Source organism: Lissotriton helveticus, chromosome 2_2 (genome assembly GCF_964261635.1).
Source record: "Lissotriton helveticus chromosome 2_2, aLisHel1.1, whole genome shotgun sequence".
NCBI classification, from domain to species: Eukaryota; Metazoa; Chordata; class Amphibia; order Caudata; family Salamandridae; genus Lissotriton; species Lissotriton helveticus.
In genome coordinates, this window is record NC_136060.1 from 419,499,642 (window position 1) to 419,525,702 (window position 26,061).

Here is a 26,061-nt window from a genome sequence, read left to right on the forward strand (position 1 = left end):
AGTACTATATGCAAGACTGCAGATGCGTCCTTTACAGGAATGTCTAGCACAACAGTGGAACCAGGCTTAAGGGAAACTAACAGACCTGGTGTTGGGAGACCGCCGCACACATCGCTCTCTGCAGTGGTGGAACACCAAAAACTTGACAAGGAGCGGCCGTTCCTCGAACCGGTTCCACAAATAGTACTCACCACAGACTCATCTCACAGGATAGGGAGCCCATCTCCTACATCGGTCAACTCAAGGGCAATGGACCACTCAACAAAGACTGCTCCATATCAACCATCTAGAGCTGCTAGCAATATTCTTAGCACTCCAAACATTCCAACTACAAGTTCAAAACAAAGCTGTCTTAATCCGGACGGACAACATGACAGCTATGTATTATATACAAAAACAGGGGGGGACACACTCTACAACTGTCCCAGCTCGCACAGAACATTTGGAGATGGGCAATTCCACAAAACATATATCTGTTAGCAGAGCACTTTCCAGGAGTTCAATATCAGATACCAGATCTGTTGAGTCGGCAGACACAACAAATTCACGAATGGGAACTACATCCGCAAGTTCTTCAACCATTATTTCACAAGTGGGGGCATCCAGACATAGATCTATTCGCCACACACCAAAACGCAAAATGCCCCACCTTCGCCGCCAGGTTTCCACACCCGCTGTCCAAGGGCAATTCGATATGGATGAACTGGTCAGGCAGATTTGCGTACGCTTTTCCGCCAATACCACTAATACCACTAGTAGTACGCAAGCTCAGACAACAGTCTCTCAAATTAATCCTGGTAGCTCCCACATGGGCACGCCAACTGTGGTTCACTACACTGCTAGAACTCTCTCTAGTTCCACACCAAAAGTTACGCCTAACACCATCTCTGCTAACGCAGAACCATGGAGACATCAGACATCCAAACCCAAATCAACTGAATCTGGCAATATGGCTCCTGAAGTCTTAGAGTTTGGCTATCTTAACCTACCTCCAGACTGTATGAACATTATTAAAGAGGCCAGGAGACCTACTACAAGAGCTTGTTATGCTGCGAAATGGAAGAGATTTGCCATTTATTGCAACAATAACCAAATAGATCCCCCTGGATGCTTCTATCCAGAATATAATTTGCTACCTTTTACATTTACAAAGATGTAACTTGGCATATTCATCCATACGCCTGCACCTTGCAGCAATTGCAGCATATTTACAAAACAGACATCTGACTCTTTTTAGAGTACCTGCTATTAAAGCATTCATGGAAGGATTAAAAAGAATAATTCCCACCAGGTTACCACCTTCTCCAGTGTGGAACCTAAATGTTGTTCTTACAAGACTCATGGGACCACCTTTTGAACCTTTACACAAATTTGAACTGCAATTCCTCACATGGAAAACAGCTTTCCTTATTGCTATTACCTCTCTTAGAAGGGTTAGTGAGATACAAGCTTTGACAATACAAGAACCATTCTTACAGCTACATCGTAACAACGTGGTTCTATGAACTAATCCTAAATTCCTTCCAAAAGTCATTACTCCTTTTCATTTAAACCAATCTGTACAGTTACCTGTGTTTTTCCAAAACCCTGACTCTGTAGCAGCAGAAAGAGCTCTACACACACTAGATGTTAAAAGAGCCCTTCTCTACTATATAGATAGGACTAAATCTTTTCAAAAAACAAAACCATTGTTTGCATCTTTCTCTCCGCCTCATAAAGGCAGAACAGAAAATGCTACTTACCAGTATGCATCTGTTCTTGGCATGTAGAGCTGCAGATTACTACATGCCCTCTCGCCTCCCCAGGACCTGTATCTGTTCCAGTTTTCATCTTACTTAGATGCACACGCATGGGCATCTTTTCTTTACTTCTACTAACTCCATTTCCCATCATGGCGAAAAACAATCTAAGGATGGAGCCGATGCCCATGCGCACTATCCTCCAAGGGAGGAGTCACCTATCTCGTGACGACAAACTACTTCTTCCAAGACGACAACATGCAATCATCCGAGCCCAACACCAGGTGGCGATCTAATGCATAGTGTAGTAATCTGCAGCTCTACATGCCAAGAACAGATGCATACTAGTAAGTAGCATTTTTACTTTTCCGGTATTGAATCTTTCATAGATTCACATGCTTAATCTTTCCCCGTCGAAGTGGAAGTTCCACAATACTATATTAAAGCAGTACACAACATTATCATAGGCTATAATGGTAATGAACAATCCATTTAATAGCCTATCCATATCCATTTAAAAATACAAAAAAGAACCAAACTCCAGCCAATCGGGTGACTGCATCCTATAGAACACGCCCAACATTTCGTACTGCATGTCGTGTGAAGGGAGTCTCCTGAGCTCAGAAATCCGAAGCTGGATAATGACTAAGACTTGGTTTTCAGTTTTAAATAGATTTTTACATATAAATACAGATGATCTTTTTCCTTGGCCAGCACTTCTAAATTAGACCTGGGGAAAATACTGACAAATTGTGCGGCGGGCCCCACACTCCTGCCCAGGGCTACCTCGCCATGCCCCTCTTCCTGATCTACTCTACTACTGCCTGTTTAAGACAAACTACTTCACCTCGTAGTAAGCACTACATAAATGCAAATGCTCGTATTTCACTTCAGGTGTGCACGTTAATGGAGTGGGGGATGCTGTAAGAAGTGCGATTATTTGACATTAAAGCAGTACAGTGTCCATCTTAGAATGCCAAATAGACGAGCACGAGGTGTTAATATGTGCGTTAGCATTCCAGCTCACTGTTAGAAAGCTGCAGGCCCCATTTGGCGGAGCTTGCTGGGGTTAGTACCAAAAAGGTAGCCTTTGAAATGAATCCGTGTTGACAAGGCAGGGGCATACTAGCCAGTAGTGGTGTGCTGTGCTTCAGATGGCAGGCATTGGGGAATTAAAGAATTACCATATCGGCAGTGTACAAACATGATGGTGACCACATTTGAAACATTTTTTTTTAATTATTTAAGTTTTTTAAAACTTAGTGTTGAATGCCAGCTTCTTCTGTGCAATTAGCTCCCTCCAGCGAGGTGTGGATTGCAGTCTTTCCTTTTTCTGCGGTTTATCTTTGTAAAAAATAATTTCCCCTTTTCTTTCTTGCCTTCTTCATTCCTCTTCTGATATTCCTCAATAACATTGTGGTTGCTCTTTGCATCATGAAGGGTTGGAAAAGGCAGCAGGTAAAAAGATTTTGTAACGCAGTACGTGTTTGATGCCATCGCAATAACCAATATTTCAAACCTTTCAAAGGCGAGGGTTAATGCCACTGTAAAACATATAGGCTGAAGTGGGATAATTTCTGTCTGTGTTGCTAGAAATCGAATGTAGATCCCAATCAGACATCCCTTGAGCAAATAATACCAACTTTCCTCACCAGAAGCGCAGAGCCATGAAAGACACTGACCACTCATGCGCCACACTAGGCCCTGCAAAGGAGTCCTTATCCCTAGAAGTCAGTTTGCAGAGCGGGGAGGATGGGCGGGGCGGTAAGGCATCTATAACTAATATATCCTTTACAGATTGTAAGAAAGTGCCCTCTTTTTGCATGGTTCCCCCCACTTTTTGCTGAATTGCTCATGTACTTTGACTGAGTGTGCCCTCGTCTCTTGCCAATCGGGTACCCAGGGCCTATATTCTTTCCCTAAAACTGCATTGAAGACAATACCCAATTGGCACGCTCTGGTCACAGGTCAACCCCTGGTAAATGGTACCACAGGTACCCAGGGCACTATGACTAGGGAAGGCCTCTAAGGGCTGCAGCACTTATTGTGCCACCCTTAGAGACACTCACACACACTGCCTTTGCAGGCTGCATGGTTTGGTGCAGCAGAACTCCTGCACTTAAGTAGGTGGTGCCGGTCGACTCTGCGTTCTTCGTTGGCATTATCGCCGGAATGACGTTGCAATATCTATGTAGAAGTCACCCCTGTGCACTGACGTCTGTTATTTCTTTTTCCGTGCCAGCCAGCGCAGATCCGGAGAGAGCTGTACCCTTAGCCATTTTTTGACAAACCCTTTTTCGACTTTTGCCGACTTCTTTGAGTCGTTCGACTCTTGATGTACGTAGGGATGTCCCATCGTCAGACCTGCTTCAAGCCTTGTGACTCCTGTCACAAGTTGATGTCAGTCACTGACCCACACCTCGTGCCTCTGGTGCCTGGAGCACGACCACGACCTGAAGTCGTGCTCTGACGGGCCATGAACCCGAAGTCTTTGCGGGAGCAGTTCCGAAAGCTTCGAGACGCGCGGCAGTCGGCTCCGCCCTTCTCGAGGTCCCAGTTAAGAGTTTGCGGGACCGGTCGCGGAGTCACCACCATCATTCCTCCTCGAAGTCTTAGTCATCGGGTAAGTCGAAGCACAAAAAGGGAGCGAAGAAGCACCGTCGCTCTTTGCCTTCTCCCCGTTCGTCGGCTGATTTGGGATGTGGAAGGTCGTCGACCTTTGGCCTACGGGGACGGCTCCGAGCCTCCCTCCCTCCCTTCCTGGGAGCCGGAGCATCCCCTGCCAAGCTTCATGTACTTTACGAAGCCCTCCACTCCATCTTTGGGAAGCCCGACTCCGCCGGCACGCCTACAGGCCACATGGACTTGGCTTGGAGCTCTAGTCCTTCGATGCCGGCGGCTCCGGGGCCGCAGGGCCCCCCTGGATCCAGATCGGCGCCAGTTGACCTCACAACACCTCCCCCCGGCGCCGATTCCTCTGATGATGCCTACGCTACCTCCAACGCCAGTTGTGGCCCCGGCCAGCGTCGACCCCGGCCTCCCCCTCGACTTGGGCACGGAGCCAGACCGGCTAAAGACCCACATGGGACATTTCCTGAAAACGGGTAAGTAAAATCGTTTTTCTTAGAATATGCTATTTTAAAGAATTTCTTTAGTTTCTCGAAATCCACACTTAAAAACTTTTCACAGAAAAACAGTCAGTGTTATCCAATGGAGGACAATAGTGTTGTCGCTTTTGGGGTAAGCATTTGGTAGTGGGATTGAAGTTCTGGGGGGTAGACTCAGGGGTCCCCCAGGGTCAAGGATGTTCTCTAGTTACACTCTGTGGCACTAGGGAAGCCGGGTGCAGAATGCTGAGGCCCAATGTTATCCAATGAGGGATGAAGGGCCTCTGGTTGGTGGCTGCTGACTAGCAGGCCACTTGGCTGTGGGCAAAGCTCCTGGACTTTGGCTCAGAGCAAATGGGGAAAAAAGTAGCACCAAAGATACACCTTCAGCGGCACTAGGTCGGCCGGGTGCAGTGTGCTGTTTCGAAGTCGGACGCCCTGTTTTCAATGGAAAAACTCCGGTTTGCAAAAGCACCTCAGGCAGGGAGAGGAAGGTCTTCTGGGTGCGACCACCACTTCGAGAGGTAAGTTGGGAAGTTAGGGGTTGGTTAGGCACCATTGGTTTGGGCACACAAGGCCTTCTTCTTATGGTTTCTTCTTTTCTGAGGAAGCAAGGTTAAGGGGTGCCTTGAAATACTAGATTTAGGGGCGTTACAGGTAGGTAAAAGGCAGGGACCCATGGGTGCCTTCCCTGGGGTGGGTACACCCCCTATTATGCTACCCTCCAGTGGGAGGGGGGCATGAGCCTGTCCCTGGTGGGACTGGGAGTTGTGCTTCACCTCGCCTTCCCCACCTGAGAGGGGTGGAGTTGGCAGAGGTGGGCACACCTCTCTTCCTCACTTGTTTTTCCTGCTGGTTCTCCGCCCAAAGTGGGGGTCAGAACCAGTGGGGACCAGTTGCTGAGAGCAGCAAGTGGCCTGGGAAAACTCACAAAGGCAGCAAGCCTTTGAAGCTTCTCCTTCGTGAACCCTGCACCTCCTGGGGAGGAGGCTTGACACCTCGTCCCAGGATGTGCATTGTTTCATGGCCCCAAAGAGAAGCAGGCTCTCGACCCAGGGGTCCAGAAACAGGTCTGGTGGGGGCAGCTGAAAGCAGCCACTCAGCCTGGACACTAGTGGTAGGTTAGTTTTCAAGTGTCCTCTCCAAGATGCCCTCTGTGTGCATTTTTCATTAAATCCCACACTGGCATTAGTGTGGGTTTAATGTGCTGAGAAGTTGATACCAATCTTCTCAGTTTTCAGTGTAGCCATTATGGTGCTGTGGAGTTCGTAATGATAAACACCCAGCACCATATGCTCTTAATGGCAGCACTGCACTTACAATGTCTAAGTATGGACTTAGACACTGTAGGGCTCATGCACCTGTACCCTCACCACTGGTATAGTGCACCCAGCTAGAGGGGTGGCTGACCTATGCCAAGGCAGTGGGTTGTAGGCATGGCACACAGATGTGCCTTTTCGACTCTTCACTTTGTTCTGCACCAAAACAAGCAGCCTGCAAAGGCAGTGTGTGTGTAAAAGTACAGGGCCTCTAAGGGTGGCACAATAAGTGCTGTATCCCTTAGAGGTCTTCCCTGGTCACAGTGCCCTGCTACCATGTACCCGGGGCTTACCTGTGGCCAAAGAGTACCAATTGGGTTAGTTTTGGGTAAAGAACACAGGACCTGAGAACCGTATTGGCAGGGACCGAGGGCACATCAAGTGAAAATGCATCAGTAGTCTGACAAAAAGTGGGGAGGAAACTGCAACAGAAACCTACTTTCCTACAAACAGTTTACCAATTGTTTACTGACCGCAAAAGTAATCTAAATGTTCCCACCAAATCAGCATTCAATGTCTGTTGAAAAGTAACTGTGTGTGTGTGTGTGTGTGTGTACGTGTGTGTGTACGTGTGTGTACGTGTGTGTGTACGTGGGTGTGTGTGTACGTGTGTGTGTGTGTGTACGTACGTGTGTGTGTGTGTGTGTGTGTGTGTGTGTGTGTGTGTGTACGTACGTGTGTGTGTGTGTGTGCGTGTGTACGTGTATACAAGAGAGTAAGGCATTATCTACTTGAGTCTCCGCTATTCCTCTGGGGATCCACTGGCCTCTGTGCACACTATACCTTACCTTACTTTGAGGAATGATTCAAGCATTTGAATTTATAAAAGATACCAATGCTGGAGAAGTATATTTACTGTTAAGTAACTGTTTGTGGATACACTTAAAGCTTGAAAACCGCAAAATCGTAATAGGTGCGCTCAACGTTTGAGAAAAATGCAAAAATCCGACTGCTTCTGTTTTTTTCTTGCACTAAAGTGGGTCCATGTTTTTTCTAATTTTGAGAATTAGACCATGCTGTTTGTTCAGCGAGTGATTGCATTTTGTGTTTAGGTTTGATGACCTAATGAATAACATACCCTTGCCGGAATATACCAAAAGAGATGGCAAACTGAACCTTGCTTCCAGGCTTCCTGACTACTTTGTACGACCAGATTTGGGACCCAAGATGTATAATGCCTATGGTGAGAAATAAACCAAAAACACGTTGTACCTCTGAGAAACAATTACATTTTTAACAAACAATCGAAAGACTCACATATTTGTTACAAACAAGGGGACTATCTTAGAGATGTGGTATGCAGTGTGGTTGAAGGCTAGCTTGTGCCCAGGTTTGCAACCTTCTTACTGTTACCTTAATGATAAGTAGATTGAATCCTCTTCTGAGCTCCTGTAGTATAATGCAGCATTGTATTCCTTTGTTTTAAAGTATGATTGCAGCCGTTATACACTCAGTTAGACTTTTCAGTTTTTAAATCTAAAGAGGGACTTTACACAGTTTTGAATGTTTTTTTTCTTAAATGCATCTGTAAATCTAGAGGCAAGAGTAAAGGGTAGCTATGGTTTGAAAAGCTAGAAATATCCTCATCCAACACGTATTGTCCTATTTTTGATCTGAGGTTTTTAAATACATTTCAAATGGGTAATAACTTCAGTTAGTTTTGCACATCAAGTAATAACTTAAGGAAGCACTTGAGATTTGAAGTATTTGCCTGTCATGCATTCAGAAGTCTCCCAAAATATTCACAAAATTGATTATTTTAAATGATTTAGTTTACGGTCTCAGTCCTCCATAGTCGTTTTTAAGGGTACATGCTTGTTTGTTAAGTGGACTTTAATATAAAACCTGTACTCGTAGTTTTCTTTGCACCAGCACAAAAATATTCCTAGAAATCTGTCTTAAACAATCAAATTCCTCCAACAGGTTTAATAACTGAAGAGGACAGGAAATATGGAACAACAAATCTACATTTGGATGTGTCTGATGCAGCAAATGTGATGGTGTATGTGGGCATTCCTGATGGTGAACCTGACCAAGAGCAAGGTTAGTCTGCTTAAATTTTTTTTTTTAAAGTTGACTGCTGTTTAAAATTGCCCACCCAAACTAACACACGCCATTAAACTTGGATGCTAATGACAAGGGTAACTCGTCATGGAGTTTCCATTGATTTCAATGGAAATTACATTGAAATCCTCGACGAGCACTAGCATCCAAGTGGTTAACCACCAAAAATGTAACCCAAGGTCTGCTTTTGGGGCTATGATGGTGCATCTTGGGTAGAAGTGGCTGTCGAAATGCTACCACATTTCCAATGTAGTGTGCAGGTATTGCGAAGTGTCAAACTGTTCTGCAAAATGATATCAACCATATATGCTATCTGTTTCAAGAAAATATTTTTGACTGTCTGTGCTTGTGTAGTTCTATATGTTGCAAGTAGCCTTTAAAGCAAGGTTAATAAAGCACATGATGCATTCTGCCATCTTGATTTACCAGACTTTATTAGCTAGGATCAGTATTAAGTGGCAAAAGGAAATATACTGTTTGTATTTGAATTCATAATGGACTAGACTGCTCAAAGGAGGTTCTTTAATATAATTCCACATTCTTCTTGGACAATCTTCCATGTCATGATTATTGTATATTTTGAAAACAACAAGGGAACCCAAAGAAGTCGGCAAGGGACCTTGGGAGTCAATATTATTAAGGCAACAGTGGTCCCTTACAAATAATAATGCTTAATCAATAAATATAGACAAAGTCGTTGCTATATTTGAAAACGACATGCCCAGCTGGGCAGAGGTCTAGGTATTTACTTTTCAGTCCATGTAAAAAATGAATAACACACAATATACAAGACCGGGCACAAGCCTGTACCCAGTCAATCACACAAGAAATATCAGGACAGGGAACAATTAAAGGGAACAAACAAAAGGGCTTAGGCAAGAGCTTAATGTTCTGTAAACTTGTTAATCGCACAGTTTTGATTGTAAAACAGAACAATATTGACACCTTCACACTTTTAAAGGACAAATAAATCATTCCATGTGTGTAAGGTGCTCATAGTTGTCGACGGCGTTTCGATCCGTTTAGCACATTCTGCGGATTTCATCAGGACATTTAATGTATGCCTAATAGTAAAGCAGCCTCATTTGCCTAATGGGAGGAAGGGAAGGAAAATACCAAGAGACATCCGTAAGGACAAATTGGAAAGGACGCATGTATACATAGCGTGAATTTTGTGGGCATGCACTCTGTGGGAGGAAGGTCTGAGTGCGACAGGCTGATATCAAGTACTGAACAAAAGATACCTAAACACATGCAAGAAAACGAATTTGAGGTCGGTGCATGTGCGTGACGTGAAAATTACATTTGGCGCAAGGTGTGAAATTACATTCGGCGCTAGTGCTGAGGCAGGTTAAAAGGGGAAGAAAAAAGGGGGTGACGACGCGTTCATCCAGGCTAGTGAAGATGACATTGGAGAGTGTCAATATCTGTAGGAGAAAGCTCACCAAGAGGGAAGCCAAGGGGTTCAAGGCTTATTGTGTACCTGATCACAGAAATTTCCTGCAAAAAACGAGTAGGTTACAGTACGTTGCGGGCGAGGTGTCAGATAAGGTGGTGGGTGAGACGGGTAAAAGGAGGCTTACCGGGCGGGCTGTTGCTGTGACCTGTTGTCAGCTTGGGTTCGATTCCGGTTAGCAATGTGCTTGTGTAAGACTGAAGAAGGGCCTGAAAGAACGAATAGGAGTGTCAAAGTGAAACCAGCAGTGAACTAGGATCAGGGGCGACACAGGAGAATTATCGCAGGGCGCTTACCAAGGTTTGGCCAGTAAAAGAACGTCAGGCGGACCACATTCGGGAATATAGGGACGTTCAAAATAGTCCGGTACGATAACCTAGGTGGGGAAGCAAAAGGTTGGCGGGAATTGGATGGTTGACCCGGCAGCCGCAGGGGGAACCAGCGTAAAGCCTGGTGGTCAGGCAAAACTTCTTGGTAAGGACTTACCGATAGTAAGGATGCAGTGCTGCTCAATCGCGGGTGCAGTTAGGAGTGGCGAGTCATGCATGGAGTTTATATGTGGGAGGAGAGTGCATTTGATTGGGCAGACGCTCCCATGTGATTATTAGACATAGAAGAGGTGGCAAGAGGTAGTGCCGACTCGGACCTTCCTCCCACAGAGTGCATGCCCACAAAATTCACGCCATGTATACATGCGTGACCCTCGTCACCCATCTCCTGCAGAGCAGGGTCAACAGACGGGGCCGGTTCGTGGAAATAGAAATCTCCAAAGGCTGTTGAAGCGGCGCCGCTCCCGCGCCAGATCCGGACCGAAGGGAGGATTGGGGACGGCGTACATAGTGGGCGCCGGGGGCGACACCCGCAGGGCCGGCGCCGGTGAGGTCGTGAGGTCGACTGGTGCCGACCCGGAAGCAGATCCAGAGAGGGCCTGCGGCGCCGGGGCCGAAGCACCCGTCGGAGCCGAAGCACCCGACCCGCTAGGCCCTCTAGCCGGGGCAGTCGGGCCCGGTGGCGCCACTGGACCCGGCTGAGAAGGGAGGGACCTCATGGCCATGAGGTACCGCTCGACCTCCAATGGCGACGCACCATGCCCAGGGACCCTACTGTGAGAAGTTGGCCTGATATATGATGCTCACTAGTTCTAGTGATCACCTTGTATCAGTCCAAACAACCCTTATGGTGATTGGTTGTAAGTCAACCTTATAGACCAGCTATCCTAATGGTAGCATGGACAAAGCAGTCTTAGGCTAAACTCTTTTGGCATGTGAAGCCAGCTGTTTTACCACATATAACCCCTTGAATACCAGATGAAAGGACACCACACAGGTTGTTATGAAAATAAACAGTAGTTATTAATAAGAAACACCTCTGAACTCTTTATGAGGTCAGAGGGCTAAGCACATGACAATCTCTTAGGAAAAATACACTTAATCGCACAAAATTACAATGGTGCCCTAGGGGCACGACAAACCATATACTAAGTAAATGGTATAAGGAAATCGATTGAAGGAATGGAGCGGTCCAGAGGCTGTAGGATCGCTGGGACTACACTATCCTGACCAGAGGTAAGTAATAGGAGGCCCACGGAGCGCGTGTACAGAGTGTGAACTCACACGCGAGATGCGTAACAACGCCTATGGACAGTACAGTTCAAGTAAAAGGTGAGTACGGACAATCCTGACTAGTTAGGACTAAAACGACTGTGGATCTGGAGACTAGGAGAGTTAAACTACCCTTGAGCACCGAAATGCTCTCGTTACCTCACCCACGGGCTGCGGGTGCATAGGTGTCAGTGTCGGGTTCTCGCGTTGAAGTCTATGGAGCCTGGAGTAAAAGATGCTGCAGGCGACCAGGAGGAAGATGTCCGGTGCGATCCAAGGGTGGATCGGTGAAGAAGAGGACCTGAAAGCAGAGGGGACAGTGTTCAAAGTCACTAGCCAGTGACCGGTGTGGAACCAGGAAGGAACCAGGTGCTGTCGTCCCGATGAGGTGAAGAGTGGACGCTTATCTCTGCAGCCACGTGGACCAGGAGGTGTCTTCGACGACCAGGATGGAGGCACGAGCTGTCCCACGCAGGCTCTCGCTGTCGGCGGTGTCGGATCCAGATTTGGAGTCAACAGGCCTTGGCAAAGGCAACCCACGCGGTGAGTGGAAACGGCGTCTGGAGTGGACCAGGAGGCTCGGGGATGCTCCTCTTTTGGAAGGGAGCAAGGGCCAGTCTGGAGCAACCAGACCAGCAGTGAAGTTGTCGTGGATCGTCGTCTAGGAGGCCACTAGCCAGCCGGCAAGTGACCAGACAACGCGTCGAGCAGCAAACAGGCAGAAGGGCCCCACGCAGATCTCGTGGATGCTGGAGGGCTGGTCTTCGGTGCAGGAGCTGCTCGAGGCTGGGGCTTCTCAATCCCCAAAGCACTTGGTCGAGTTTACCTCGGGAGTCGTGGTGGAAGCGAAGTGCCGTTTTCTCCAAGATGGCCGGTCCCACGTGTCTCGTCGCACCCACGGGTCTCAGCTGTGCTGCAGATATGAGTTGAGGTCAGAGAGGTCTGGGAATCCGGGTCTCGTCGGGCTCTGAAGTATGGATCCTCGAGGGAAGACGACAAAGTGAAGCCGCTGGGCGCTTGATGGTGCCTGCAGTTGAAGGGTGGACACTCCTTGCCCACAAAGGAGATTCTTCAGTCTTCTGTGGAGCAGAACGTCGAAGTCCAGAGTTTCTTCTTGTAAAGTTGTTCAGGATAATCTCATTTGGAATGGGACCAGCTCCTACCTTTATTCTCCTAAAGGGGGCTGCACTAGTGACTAGGTCCTTCCCATGGGTGGGACCAGGAAGGGGGGTGGTTACACCCCCTATCCTTTGTCCGGTTTCGTGCCAGAGCAGGAGTGCCCCAGCAACTGGTTTGAACCGGTGTATGCACAGGGCACCTTGTGTGCCACAGGCATGTCTCATTCCTTTCAGGCATGTCCTACCCAATACACAAAATCCTGTCTGGGGTGGTGCTAGCACCTCCCGAGGCAGGAAACCCTTGGTCCAGGCCTCCCTCGCTGGATGGACTCCCAGCAGCAGGAGGTCAGACTTGTGTCTGTGGTGGCAGCATCCATTTTGTGATGCGAAGGCTCGAGTTAACTTTAACCGGGGTTCACAGTTACATACATGTCATGTCCCTCTAAAAGGGTGGAATGCTACCCCCGTCGCCAGAATTGGCGAGGGGGTAGTATTCCAATTCGTATGACACCTTACTCGACATGTTTTGATAATGCTATACCAAAGTTAGCAATAACCGCGAGGGTTATAATGCACTTAAGAATATATGGTATAGCGTTCTCATGGAACAGCTATTAGGACTTGGTTCCGCAAGCTGCAGACGGGCTCAGCTCATGCCAGAGCACCATCGCACATAATTCCAAGCACTCTGCCTTCAGAATTGATAAGGCCTGCCATAGGAGTGACTGATAGGAGTATATGTGTCCATTTTGGGGTTAGATATAGGTATACTATATCTACAGCAAAGGGTGATTACACCACCTTGCCCCAGCTGTCTTACCAGCCAGTTGTGTCTGTTTAGATGGCCAGCCAGGGGTGGCATATTACATGCTTCAGCCCCTGGTAGGCCTTGGGTTCACCTATGCCCTGGGTACCTATGGTACACTGTACTGGGGCTGATAAGGTGTCCCAATACCAATTGGTAAATGCACCTAAAGTACATAGTTGTCAATTTAGAGAGAACAGCTAGGCTGTGGGTCTGATTAGCAGGCCCACAGCCAGGGAAAGTCATAAACCAGTGAAGCAAAAAGCAAAAATCTGGGGTGACCATAGGATTGCAGACCCTACTCTCCTACACTTAATATATAAGCAGCTTGACGAAGTGGAGTCAATGAGCATATATTATATATATATATATATATATATATATATATATATATATATATATATATATATATATATATATATATATATATATATATATATATATATATATATATATATATATATATATATATATATATATTCGCACCAAACTCCTTGCAAGAAAAAGCGGAGGCCACAATGGGGGACGGCTGGAGAACACCTTTATTCATTATTGCAGAGGCGAATGCATTACGGCCTTCGTCAGTGCCCACAAATATTCAGGTGGCTTTCCCAACAGTCACTTAAAATATGTCTTGCCCAATGCTGATTGGACATGGCTGGCCCCACCCATGATGTCTTCGCTCCCCGCAGAGAGCTCACACCTTCCTTGTGAACTCCGAGTCCCAGAATCCACTGCAATTTCAGGTAGGTGATGCGGGGGTGTTGGTAATACCTTGTGGCTTGCAAGAAAGAGCAGAGGACACTCCTATCGAACAATGCTCCAAAAGAATGCTGAACAGCACCTCCAGGGAGAAACGGACGCTTCAGTCAGGTTTCGCATTTGCAGAATTTTATTTATTTAATTGAAAAGTGAATCGAGAGTGCTTCAATCTGATGCGTTTCGGCAAACCCTGTCGCCTTGCTCACCAGATAAAAGTGAATATTCCCAAACAACGTTTAAACAAGTAACCACCAATAGAATAGAACAACTGTCATGTGACCTTTCATCATCATGGTTAAAAGACTCTAACCTCGGGTCAAATGTAGAAAGACAGACAAGCAAATGTAGCGCGGATCCAAACGTTGTTTTAAACATTCAAATACATTTGAAAATTGTTTAAAAAAATGATTGACTTTTTACAATTTTACTTTGCAATGTAAATAAGGGGTCGAGGCATGTGGGCTGCTGAATTCATATCTATAGCATAGATCGCCGCCTAGTGTTGGGTCCGGATGATTGCACATTGTTGTCCTGGAAGAGTCTTCGAAGTATCACGAGATAGGTGGCTCCTCCCCTGGACTACAGTGCGCATGGGCATCGACTCCATCCTTAGATTGTTTTTTTCCGCCATTGGGTTCGGATGTGATTTCGTTAACTCCGGTTCGGAATCGATAAAAACAAACTTTTTCCACGCCAAAAGGCCTTCCTCGAACCGTCTGTATTGTTTGCGTTCGGTGCCCGACTTGCTCCAACTCATCGAGTCGGATATCCGGGGGTTGTGTGACTCTTCGGGGATCGAGGCCCAGTGGACGCAGCAAGACTTTCGACGGCATAGAGCGGAGTCCGTTCAAGCACTGTCCCGTGTGTGGATCCAAGTACCCACACATCGACGTCCACCCGGTCTGCAACAAATGCCTGTCGCCGGACCACGACGAGGCCAACTGTATGGCCTGTTCCAGGTTTCGTTCAAAGAAAACCATCAACCTTCGGCGCCCGGCGATCGGCTCCAGCACCAGTGGACGAGCAGCAAGTTCAACTTCAAGTTTCACCTCCATCGGTGGTCGTCGAGTCAGACTACGAAGCGGACGCTGAAGGCCAAGACGTGGAGGAAGTCGTCGACGAGGTAGAGGACGACGACGAGGCCTACGGGGCCATGGAAGATAGCTCGGAGGAAGATCTATACCCCGTTCGTACTTTTACTAAGGCTCAGGTCGGGGGATCGCCACATGGCCTTACCCGAGACCTTACACCAAAATCCACGGGCCCGGCTACGGACGCTTTAGCGGAGCCGCCATTGTCAAAATCGAAACCGAAACTGAAACCAACGGTGTCGACGAAGACAAAGATGGCCGAGACGCCATCGAAACTGAAGACGTCTGCTCCCCCATCGACGCCGTCGTCTTCGGAGGCCTCGAAGCCAAAGAAAGCTGTCGAGCCAGCCACGGCGCCAAAAGTGGTCAAGGAGCCAAGCTCAAGAAAGGCCGTCGAATCTGTGTCTAGCAAGGCAGTCGACACGAAGTCCAAGAAGGCTGTCGAGACCGCATTGGACAAGGCCGTCGAGCCGAAAGCCAAGAGGCCTGTCGAGGCTAAGTCAACCAAGGGCGCGGAGCCAAAGTCTGGGATCCCGACGCCAAAGGTCAAGGCTGCCGATCCGAAGCCGTCGGCGGCCGTGGTCAAAGATCGTAGCGCACCGGTGAAGAATGCTCCTGCGCCTCGATCAGAGAGACAGAAGGCGTCGACGCTCGGGTCTTCCCCTGGGGGCGGACCGAGGCCATCGGTCGGGTCGACTAAACCATCCGCTTCCTTTACGAAGCAGGTCTCAGACTCCCTCAAGCGACTTAAGGACAAGGCTTCTGCGTCGGAACCGAAGACACCTTCCGCACCGAAGTAAGCTGTCCCGATGCCACAGACTTCAAAGCCGATCCTCTTCACGTTACCGCCTAAGGTGGCGCCGAAGGCCTTTGCTCCACGGTTGGTGACCAAAGACTCGGTGGTGTCGAAGACGACTCCCCCGGCTGGGGGTTTGAAGCATCGACCACCCTCTTTAGCAGAACAGTCGGAGCATTTTATCGATGCCGACACCGGAAAGCTAACGCTTTACAAGAGGAAGATTACGGCATCGAAGCCCTTGGAGTCATACACTATTCCTCTAAAGCGCAAAAAGCCTGCACAAGACACACCGGTCTTAGTTGAGCCGATGGTTAAACAAACTCTCCGAGATGCAACACCCTCACCCACCTATTCTGATGGAGAGGATGGCGAGGAGCAGGATGAGGAGTACAATTTTCCTACCAACACAGAGCCTGATGAGCAACAGGACACGTGGGTGAGGCAGGTGATCAAGGGGATCAGCATGCAGCCCTTGACCCTCAAGTGTTCAACGTCAAGACGTCTCCCACTGAGGATTCGACAGCATTTCATGCTTTGATTGAGAGGGCAGCTAAGAACCATGATGTTGACATGCATGCTGACCCTGTGGAGGCTGACTTCCTTTTTGACACTTTCTCCACTGCTGAAAAAACTGAAAACTCTTCCAATGCTCAAAGGGGTACTCAGGCATGCTGCAGACATTTTTAAGGAGCCCACGAGGTCAAGGGTTGTTAACCCTCGAATTGAGAAGAAATACAGACCGGCGCCTGGCGATCCAACCTACATAAGGGGCCAGTTGCCGTTGGACTCTTTGGTGGTCTCTAATGCCCGCAAACGGGCGAACTCGCAAACCACGGGTGAAGCTCCTCCCCCAGACAAAGAGTCAAAAGTGCTGGAGGCATCAGGGAAGAGAGTAGCAGCTCAGGCGGCCAACATCTGGCGTATCTCAAACACGCAGGCACTATTGGCCAGATACGACAGGGCACACTATGACACCCTAGAGACCCTGTTGCAACACCTACCAGATCAGTTTAAGGAGGGAGCTGAGATGCTTGTCCAAGAGGGAAAGCTCATTTCCAACGCTGCTATAAAGTGTGCACTAGACGTTGCGGACACAGCAGCAAGGGCAATCAACACTAGCGTGATGTTGAGGCGTCAGGCTTGGCTCCAAATTTCCGGGTTCAAGCCTGAGATACAGACTACCATCCTCAACCAGCCGGTGAACCCAGACAGGTTATTTGGTCCAGAGGTTGATACCACCCTGGAAAAGATTAAAAAAGATACTGAGACTGCCAAGTCCATGGGGGCTCTCCAGTCCCAGCAGTTTCGAGGGAACACTTTTCGTCGCTCAGGCAATAGAGGTGTTACCAGAGGCCAGATGTCACAGCAGACACAGTTCAACAAAGGTGGGGCGCAATCCTCGTACCCCAAGCAGAGTAGAGGAGGATACCGGGGTAACAGCTCCAGAGGCAGAGGCAACAACAGTTCCCGTTCCTCTGCCACCAACAAACAGTGACTCCCTGTCACTGCCCCCCGACCATCCAACACCTGTCGGGGGGAGACTCCAGCAGTTCCTGCCGGTCTGGAAGTCCATCACCACAGACAGGTGGGTCAGGAAACGTATCCAGTTCGGCTATTGTTTAGAGCTAACAGCCACTCCACCCAACATGCCCCCAAAACACCGTCCTATGTCACAAGAGCATTTGCACTTATTGCAGCAGGAGGTTCTTGCCATGCTGCAAAAAGGCGCAATAGAGCTCGTGCCAGTGGAAGAAGAAGGCACAGGAGTATATTCCCTGTACTTCTTAATCCCGAAAAAGGACGGGTCACTCAGACCTTTTCTGGACCTACGGCCCCTGAACCAGTACATTCTCTCAGAACACTTCCACATGCTGACACTGCAACAGGTTCTTCCATTGCTAAACCAGGGAGACTTCCTCGCAACCTTAGACCTCAAGGATGCTTACTTTCACATCCCACTCCACCCTTCCCACAGAAAATACCTCAGGTTCACCATCCAAAACAGGCATTACCAATTCAAGGTCCTTACTTTCGGGGTGACCACAGCCCCCAGAGTGTTCACGAAATGTCTGGCGACGGTGGCGGCGCACCTCAGGAGACAGAACGTCCATGTCTTCCCTTATCTGGACGACTGGCTTGTTCAAGCAAAGTCAGCCCAGCAGTGCGCGACCGACATGTCCCACACCATTCACCTTCTTCACAGTCTGGGGTTTTCACTAAACTATCCGAAGTCGCACCTTCAGCCAGCCAATGTGCGGCAGTATTTGGGCACGACGATAGACTCTGGCGGCCACGGCTCAGCCAAACCCAGTGAGGATAGGCAACATCCAGTTGCTAATCCAAAAGTTCAGACCACAACACTCACTTCCTGCAAGAGTGTTCATGCAGTTGATAGGCATGATGGCCTCCTGCATCTTCATAGTTCCGCACGCAAGGTTGCATATGCGTCCGCTCCAGGAATGCCTGGCACATCAGTGGACTCAGGCTCAAGGACAATTGAAAGACCTAGTGTTGGTGACCGGTCGGGCATACAGCTCTCTGCATTGGTGGAATCCACACAACCTTTGTAAGGGCCGACCGTTTCAAGAGCCTGTGCCACAGATTATCCTGACGACGGACGCATCTCTCCAGGGGTGGGGAGCTCATGTGCTCCACTACACGGTGCAGGGACTATGGACAACGCAGCAAAAGAAGATGCACATCAACTACCTAGAACTGATGGCAATCTTCATGGCACTCAAGTCCTTCAAAGTACATCTGTGCAACAAAGTCGTGTTGATCCGGACGGACAACATGACGGCCATGTACTACATCCAGAAGCAGGGAGGTACACACTCTCCACAGTTGTCTCGTCTGGCTCAGAGCATGTGGAAGTAGGCCATTCAGAGGAACATCTTCCTCATGGCGGAACACCTCCCGGGCAAGGACAATCCGATGGCGAATCTGCTCAGCAGGTACAGCCACCAGATGCACGAGTGGGAGTTACATCCATCAGTACTCCGCCCGTACTTCCAGCAGTGGGGTCATCCAGAGATAGACCTGTTTGCCACAAGGGAAAACGCAAAATGCCAAAGCTTTGCCGCCAGGTTCCCTCACCCACAGGCGCAGGGCAATGCGATATGGATGAACTGGTCAGGCAGATTTGCGTACGCTTTTCCACCAGCACCTCTCATTCCGCTGGTTACAAGAAAGCTCAAGCAACACTCGATGACGCTCATCCTGGTTGCTCCAACGTGGGCACGCCAACCATGGTACACCACGTTTCTAGAACTCTCCGTGGTGCCGCATCAAAGGCTGCGCCTCACACCCAGGCTCTTGACGCAGAACCATGGCGACATTCAGCATCCAGATCCGCAACAGCTCAATCTGACGATCTGGCTCCTGAGGTCTTAGAGTTTGGCTACCTTAATCTGCCTCCTGAATGCATGGACATCATCCGGGAGGCAAGAAAGCCCACTACCCGTGCTTGCTATGCAACAAAATGGAAGCGGTTTGTCATTTACTGTACAGAACACAACATCAACCCGCTAGATGCATCCATTCCTAATATCATCTGCTATTTGTTACATCTTTACAAATGCAATCTAGCATATGCTTCCATTCGGATACACTTATCCGCCATAGCGGCTTATCTTCAAAACAGGCAGCATCTCTCTGTTTTCAGGGTGCCTGCCATTAAAGCCTTCCTAGAAGGGCTGAAGCGGGTCATCCCTCCCAGGACCCCGCCAGCTCCTGTGTGGAACCTCAATGTGGTCCTCACCAGATTGATGGGTCCCCCGTTTGAGCCTCTACATTCAGGTGAGATTCAGTTCTTGACATGGAAAGTGGCTTTTCTCATTGCCATCACGTCTCTACGACGTGTTAGTGAGCTACAGGCGCTCACAGTACAAGAGCCATTTATACAAATCCATTCTAACAGGGTGGTGCTGCGCACTAACCCTAAGTTTCTTCCGAAGGTGGTGTCGCAGTTTCATGTTAATCAAACCATAGAACTGCCCGCATTCTTTCCAAACCCTGAAACAGTAGCAGAAAGAATGCTCCACACGCTTGATGTCAAAAGAGCGTTAATGTACTACATTGACAGAACCAAAGATTTTAGAAAGACACAACAGCTCTTTGTTGCCTTCTCAGCCCAGCACAAAGGCAACCCCATTTCCAAAGCAGGAATAGCCAGATGGATCGTTAAGTGTATTTAGATTTGCTATCACAAAGCTAAGCGCACTTTAACGGTCCCCCCCCAGGGCACACTCCACACGCATGTTGGGGGCCTCCATGGCGTTCCTAGGTAATATTCCTTTGGAAGACATTTGTAGAGCAGCCACATGGTCTACACCACATACGTTCACTAAATATTACTGTGTAGATGTGCATTCCAAACAGCAGGCAGCTGTAGGACAGGCTGTTCTTAGAACACTTTTTCAAACTTCTGCAACTGGCACGGGCGGCCGCCGTTAGTGGAGGGACTGCTATGTATTCTATGCTATAGATATGAATTCAGCAGCCCACATGCCTCGAACTGAATATGCTACTTACCAGTATGCATCTGTTCTTGGCATGTAGGGCTGCTGACATTCATATCGCCCGCCCTCCTCCCCGGCGCCCGTAGCGGTTGCAGACTTCTTCTTACACTTACTCTTGGGCATGGTCATCGTTTACACTATTGCACTCCATCTTTGCCACAATGGCTTAAAACAATCTAAGGATGGAGTCGATGCCCATGCGCACTGTAGTCCAGGGGAGGAGCCACCTATCTCGTGATACTTCGAAGACTCTTCCAGGACAACCATGTGCAATCATCCGGACCCAACACTAGGCGGCGATCTATGCTATAGATATGAATGTCAGCAGCCCTACATGCCAAGAACAGATGCATACTGGTAAGTAGCATATTCAATTTCATATAACTGTGTCAATACGACAAAATCATAACCGTAATTAATTAAACATCAAAAATGTCCCATATGATGTAAACTGCATTTTCATTCGCATTGTAAACTGCATTTTTATGCGCATTTTAAATCTAGACAATCCGAAGAATTCAATTCTAATCTTTCAGCATAATACAAGTTGATTTAATTCTTCTCATGTTTTAATTGTTGGCCATGATACCTATAAATTACCATCATGCAAGTATCTAGTCAATCTATATTCTAGTATGAATCCCCTACGCCCCAGTCATGTTCATGACGATCTAATGTGCTGAGTGTAAAGTGCTCGAAATAAAGTGCCTAAATGTTCCCAGCCGGGAACTCGCAGTTCTCCACTGGAACTGGTTTGGAATAATGGGGAATGGGCAGCAGGGAAAAATTTATATTTCCTTCCCTTAATGTTCTAATATTCGTGCCAGTATAAAGTTCAGACAGCCCTCTGTACCTTAGGTTCATCAAAAAACAGACCATCTCCAAAGGCAAAAAGATTTTATATTCAAGGTGAATATCCTACTGGACTGCTACGTCAAAAGACTATAGAGGGTCAGAAAATACCTGTGCAAATGGCGCCAATAAATAGTATAAAACCATAAATTCATAAATTATAAATTCATGATAAAACACATAAATACAGGACACCAAGATGGAGATAAAATACTAAACCCAAAATAAATAGCTTAAAACTACCGTACAAAATTGTCTAAAAAATACTATTGAATTCCGATATGGATGTTACTCTAACTACTGTTGTAACGTACCCAGCCATGATATATTTAAAAGGCATGTCCTACTGCTAGAGGAGATCATAAAGTAATTGGAGGTAGTGATGTAAATCCTCACAGATATTGAGTCCTCTAGGGGCCTTAGTGTCGAGCTCTAAAATATATTTGGTTTCCAGTTTTCTGAGCAACTTCTCCCTATTGCCCCCTCTTTTATTGGGAGGGATACTATCGATTACAAAGTACTGTAAGACATTGAGATTGTCATGTTCTGTCTTAAAGTGCCTAGCAACCAGATAGGAGGGATCTGAATTCACGGTTGCTGTAAAATGCGGGCGTGCACCTGGAGTTTCGTGCTCCCCACATATTGGAGACCACACATACAAGAGAGGACATACACGGCATGATCGGTTTTGCATGTGAAATGCCCTTGTATCTTGATCAACTCTCAGAAAATGCATTTTTATAAGAATTGGTGTTAATTCCAAATTTGCACGCTCTGCACGTACTGCACTTAAAGAAACCTTTCTTTGGTGAAAGCCAATTGTCCTTATTCTGGAGCTCAGGACTTGTCTTAACCAAATCACTCCTCATAGAATGCGCCTTTCGGTACGTAAAATTGGGTTTAGAAGGTAAAACCGCATTAAGCACTCCATCAGTTAAAACTATCGGCCATTGAGAATTGATATTCTGTAGTAGGGGATCTATATAGTCATAATCTAGTGAATAGTCCCACCCATGTGCGTAGACCCCGGAGCAATCAAAAATAATCTTAGTGTCGAAAAATGCAGAACTGCACAGACACTTAAGAGAGAATTTAAAGACAGATAATGCAGCCTAAAAAGGCTACACTGTCCAGTACTTCAACTAGAAATTCCGCCACAAAATCCACAAAAACAGCAAAGCCTGTACAGATTTCCCTTGCTTTAACAGCAAACTCCCTCAAGAATGATATAGAGAAGAACCTGGACAGACAAGCCCCATAGGCTGCCATTATGTGGCTCAGAACAGGATACTGTGCCTTTAAGAGAACTTTCCAGAACTTCACAGTATCCCAGAATGCCTTGCAGGTCCCAGTTACTTTCAGTTCTTTTTTCCGGCTCCTGCAAGCAGGACCCTGGAGCATTGAGCTCTCCCTTTTCAAGAGTTTATTGGTGTTTTTTCAATTTAAATTAGATTTGAGTGCTTTCAAAGTACTTTTGTGCTGTTCTTCTTGGTTTTTGCTCCCTTTGGATGTCACATATGCCTGCATTATTTGACAAATGCCCGGAGTGCTCCAGGAAGAAGGCAAAATCAGACCCACATGAGTTGTGTATCCTCGGTCTTCCATCCTCCCACATCCCAGAGGAGTGTGAGATTTGTCAGGGCTTCTCTGGCAGGACCCTGAAGGACAGAATGAAGATCAGGCTTCAGGGCCTCGAGGAAAGAAGGCTGAAGACGCAAGGTGGGTCTGGAGGGGCTTAATCTGCCCGTGCTGAGGCCTCTGGGGGGCTCCCCAGGGGCAGGAAGTCCAGCAAACGTCCCCATTCTCCGTCAGGGTCGGTGGCACTGACCACGACGTCGAGAGGGAGGTCCACGGCCGGCTCCTCGTCTCCCCAGGGCTCTGGGTCGAAGAAACGTCGTCCGTCGAGGGAGTTACACAGGCCGCCGTCGAATCCTTTGACGATTTCTTCGTCGACGTCGAGTGATCGGCGTCGACGGGCACGGCGTCGGCGCTCGCCCTCGCGGCGACACCGCCGTTCGCTGTCGACGGAGAGGACGCGGTCGTCGTCGAGGGGATCCTCGTCGTCGAGGTCGCCGTTGAGGCGGAAGAGGTCGCCGTCGAGGCGGTCGCCGTCGAGGCGGTCGACGTCGAGGCGCAAGGGATCGTCGTCGAGATGGTCGGGATCGACGTCGAGGCTTGGAAAACGGTCAACGCCGAAGCATGGCAGACGGTCGACGCCGAAGGGGCGCTCGACGTCGAGGGACCCACGCTCGCCGTCTGGTCACCGTTCTTCGACGTCGAGGGGATCGTGATACCAGACCTAAGACTGTGGGGGGCTCCCCTCAGTCTGGAAAGGATGGCGGGTCACCGGGATCGGTGTACTCCGAAGTGTATACTCCGAAGAAGACTGTTACACCTCCGCCTCTGTTGCCGAGAGGTCCTCCTCCGGGGGCTCCAACCCCTCCTCCGTTGCCTCCTCTGCCCCCGCTTCCAGCGGGACCACGGCCTACTGTGCCAGACAAACTTCCACCGAGGTCGGTCTCGTTGCCCAGGCTTCCGACCCCTCCCAAGAAGACGCCTAAGTCTAAGGAACCGCCCAAGCCCAAGACGTCCGCCCCGGGGAAACCGGCAGAACGTCCCAGACCTAGGAGATCGCGATCACGCTCCGGACGGAGAGGAAGATCGAGGAGTAGACACAGGTCCTCCACTAGATCTCGGCATCGCCATAGGAGGCATAGGTCCAGGTCCCGTACGGCATCCTCTAGGACTCGTTCCTATTCGCCTACCTTGTCGGACTCCCCGGAGACTAGGGTGTCTCCAATCGACGACATCGGTACGTTCCAGGAGGTTCTCCTGAGGGGGGCTGCGAAGTTGGGTATCACGGTGACGGCTCCTACACCTACGACGTCCGTGATATTCGAGACTCTGCACAAGAAGCACCTGTCTCGACCTCTGCTGCCGTTGGTGCCAGGACTGGTCGAACCTGCGGAAGAGCTGTTCCTTACCCCTGCGGTGGTGAAGGCCGCTCCCTCCAGACTTCTGAAGAAGTACAGGGCACCTGACTCGGACCCGGCCTTCCTAAGGATGGACCCAGTGCCCGATTCAGTGATAGTGACGGCGGCCAGGAAGTTGCATTCTACCTCCCCGTCCTCCACCGTGCCACCGGATAAAGAGAGCCGCTGGATTGATTCGGCTGGACGGAAGGCGTGTGGGACTTCTTCCACTACTATGAAGGCCTCCAGCGACTCGGCGTTGCTGGGCGGTACGACCGTGCGCTGTGGGACTCCCTGGAACAGTTCGCGGATCTTGTACCACGCGACAGGAGGGAGGACTTCCTAGAAATTGTCAAGGAAGGGATGCTGGTCTCGAACCAGGCCATCAGCGCCGCTGCGGATATCGCACTGTTGGCCGCGCATGGCTACTGCCACGGAATCAACCAGCGCCGCCATGCTTGGCTCAGGCTTACGTCACTCAAGCCTGAGGCGCAACAGCGGGTGGCCAATCTGCCGTTTTCCGGTGAGACGCTATTCGGGAAACATGCAGACGATGAAATGGCCCGGATGAAGGCCGAAGCTGAAACCCTGACGGCTGTGGCTTTGAGAAGCCCAAAGACAAAAAGCCCTACCGCCAATTCCAACGGCGGTTCGGCTCGCAGGGGAAAGGACGAGGACAGTCTTCGGGACAACAGCAGCAGCAACAACAGCAGCAGTTCCGGAGACCCTTCCAGAAACGCCAGAGGGGTAGAGGTGGACAGCAGTCCTCTACCGCGAACAAGGGCACGACCGGGTCTCGACTCTGGGCGGTTACTTCCCCTTCATCCGTTACCCGCTCCGGTGGGGGAAGCGTTCAATTTTTTCTGGCAGAGTGTAGAAAAATTACTCGGGACAAGTGGGTGCTGAATATTTTTTGCAATGGATACAGTCTTCGGTTTACCAGCCCTCCTCTGTCGATCCCTCCGGTCAGCTCGCAGTATCAGCTGCTCGAGCTCCAGGCGGAGGCCGATATCCTGTTAAGGAAAAAGGCGATAGAAGACGTACCTCTGTCTCAAAGAGGAAGAGGTCTGTACTCCCGGTTCTTTCTGGTTCGCAAGAAGGACAAGAACGAGTTCAGGCCCATTCTGGACTTGCGACAGGCAAACAAGTGGATTCGCAGAGAAAAGTTTCGCATGCTGTCCTTGCATCAGATCTATCCTCAGTTGCAACAGGGAGACTGGCTTTGTGCAATAGATCTACAGGATGCTTACTTCCATGTGCCTATCTCGCACAAACACAGGAAGTTCCTGCGTTTTCAAGTCGGCACCAATCACTATCAGTACACAGTACTGCCATTCGGACTGAAGTCTGCGCCCAGAACTTTCTCGAAGTGCATGGCGGTGGTAGCGGCACACCTGAGAAAGAACAAGGTGTTTGTCTACCCATACCTGGACGATTGGTTGATCAAGGCCTCCTCCTTCTCGGAAGCTCAAGCGCACTTCCAGAAGACGTGCGTTCTCATGAACAAGCTGGGGTTGCACATCAACATGTCCAAGTCGGTCCCGACTCCGGTCCAGTGCATTCAGTACTTGGGAGCCTCCATCGATACGCTGTCAGCAAGCGTGTCTCCTTCGGAGGAGCGACGGTTATCACTCCTTCGCAAGGCTCAGGCTCTTATGTCAACTCCATCTACAAAAGTGAGGGCAGTGTCTTCTCTACTGGGATCGATGGCCTCTTGTATCTTCCTGACGCCACACGCGCGGCTGCACATGAGACCGCTGCAGGAGTGCTTGGAGGATCAGTGGGACCAGAGGAGAGTATCTTGGGACGACAAGATACGTCTGTCTCGACATGCTCTTCAGTCGCTGAAGTGGTGG

General features: G+C 48.9%; 1 protein-coding gene across 2 annotated transcripts in view; it reads left to right on the plus strand.

Moving 5' to 3' along the window:
• Positions 1–26,061, plus strand: part of KDM3A (lysine demethylase 3A) — a 283,523-nt gene that overhangs the window by 205,734 nt on the left and 51,728 nt on the right. For both annotated transcript variants that reach the window (XM_078678669.1, XM_078678670.1), the window contains exons 21-22: positions 7,218–7,348; positions 8,089–8,208. In XM_078678669.1, coding sequence (XP_078534795.1) covers positions 7,218–7,348; positions 8,089–8,208 — 251 coding nt within the window. The remainder of the gene's footprint in view (positions 1–7,217; positions 7,349–8,088; positions 8,209–26,061) is intronic.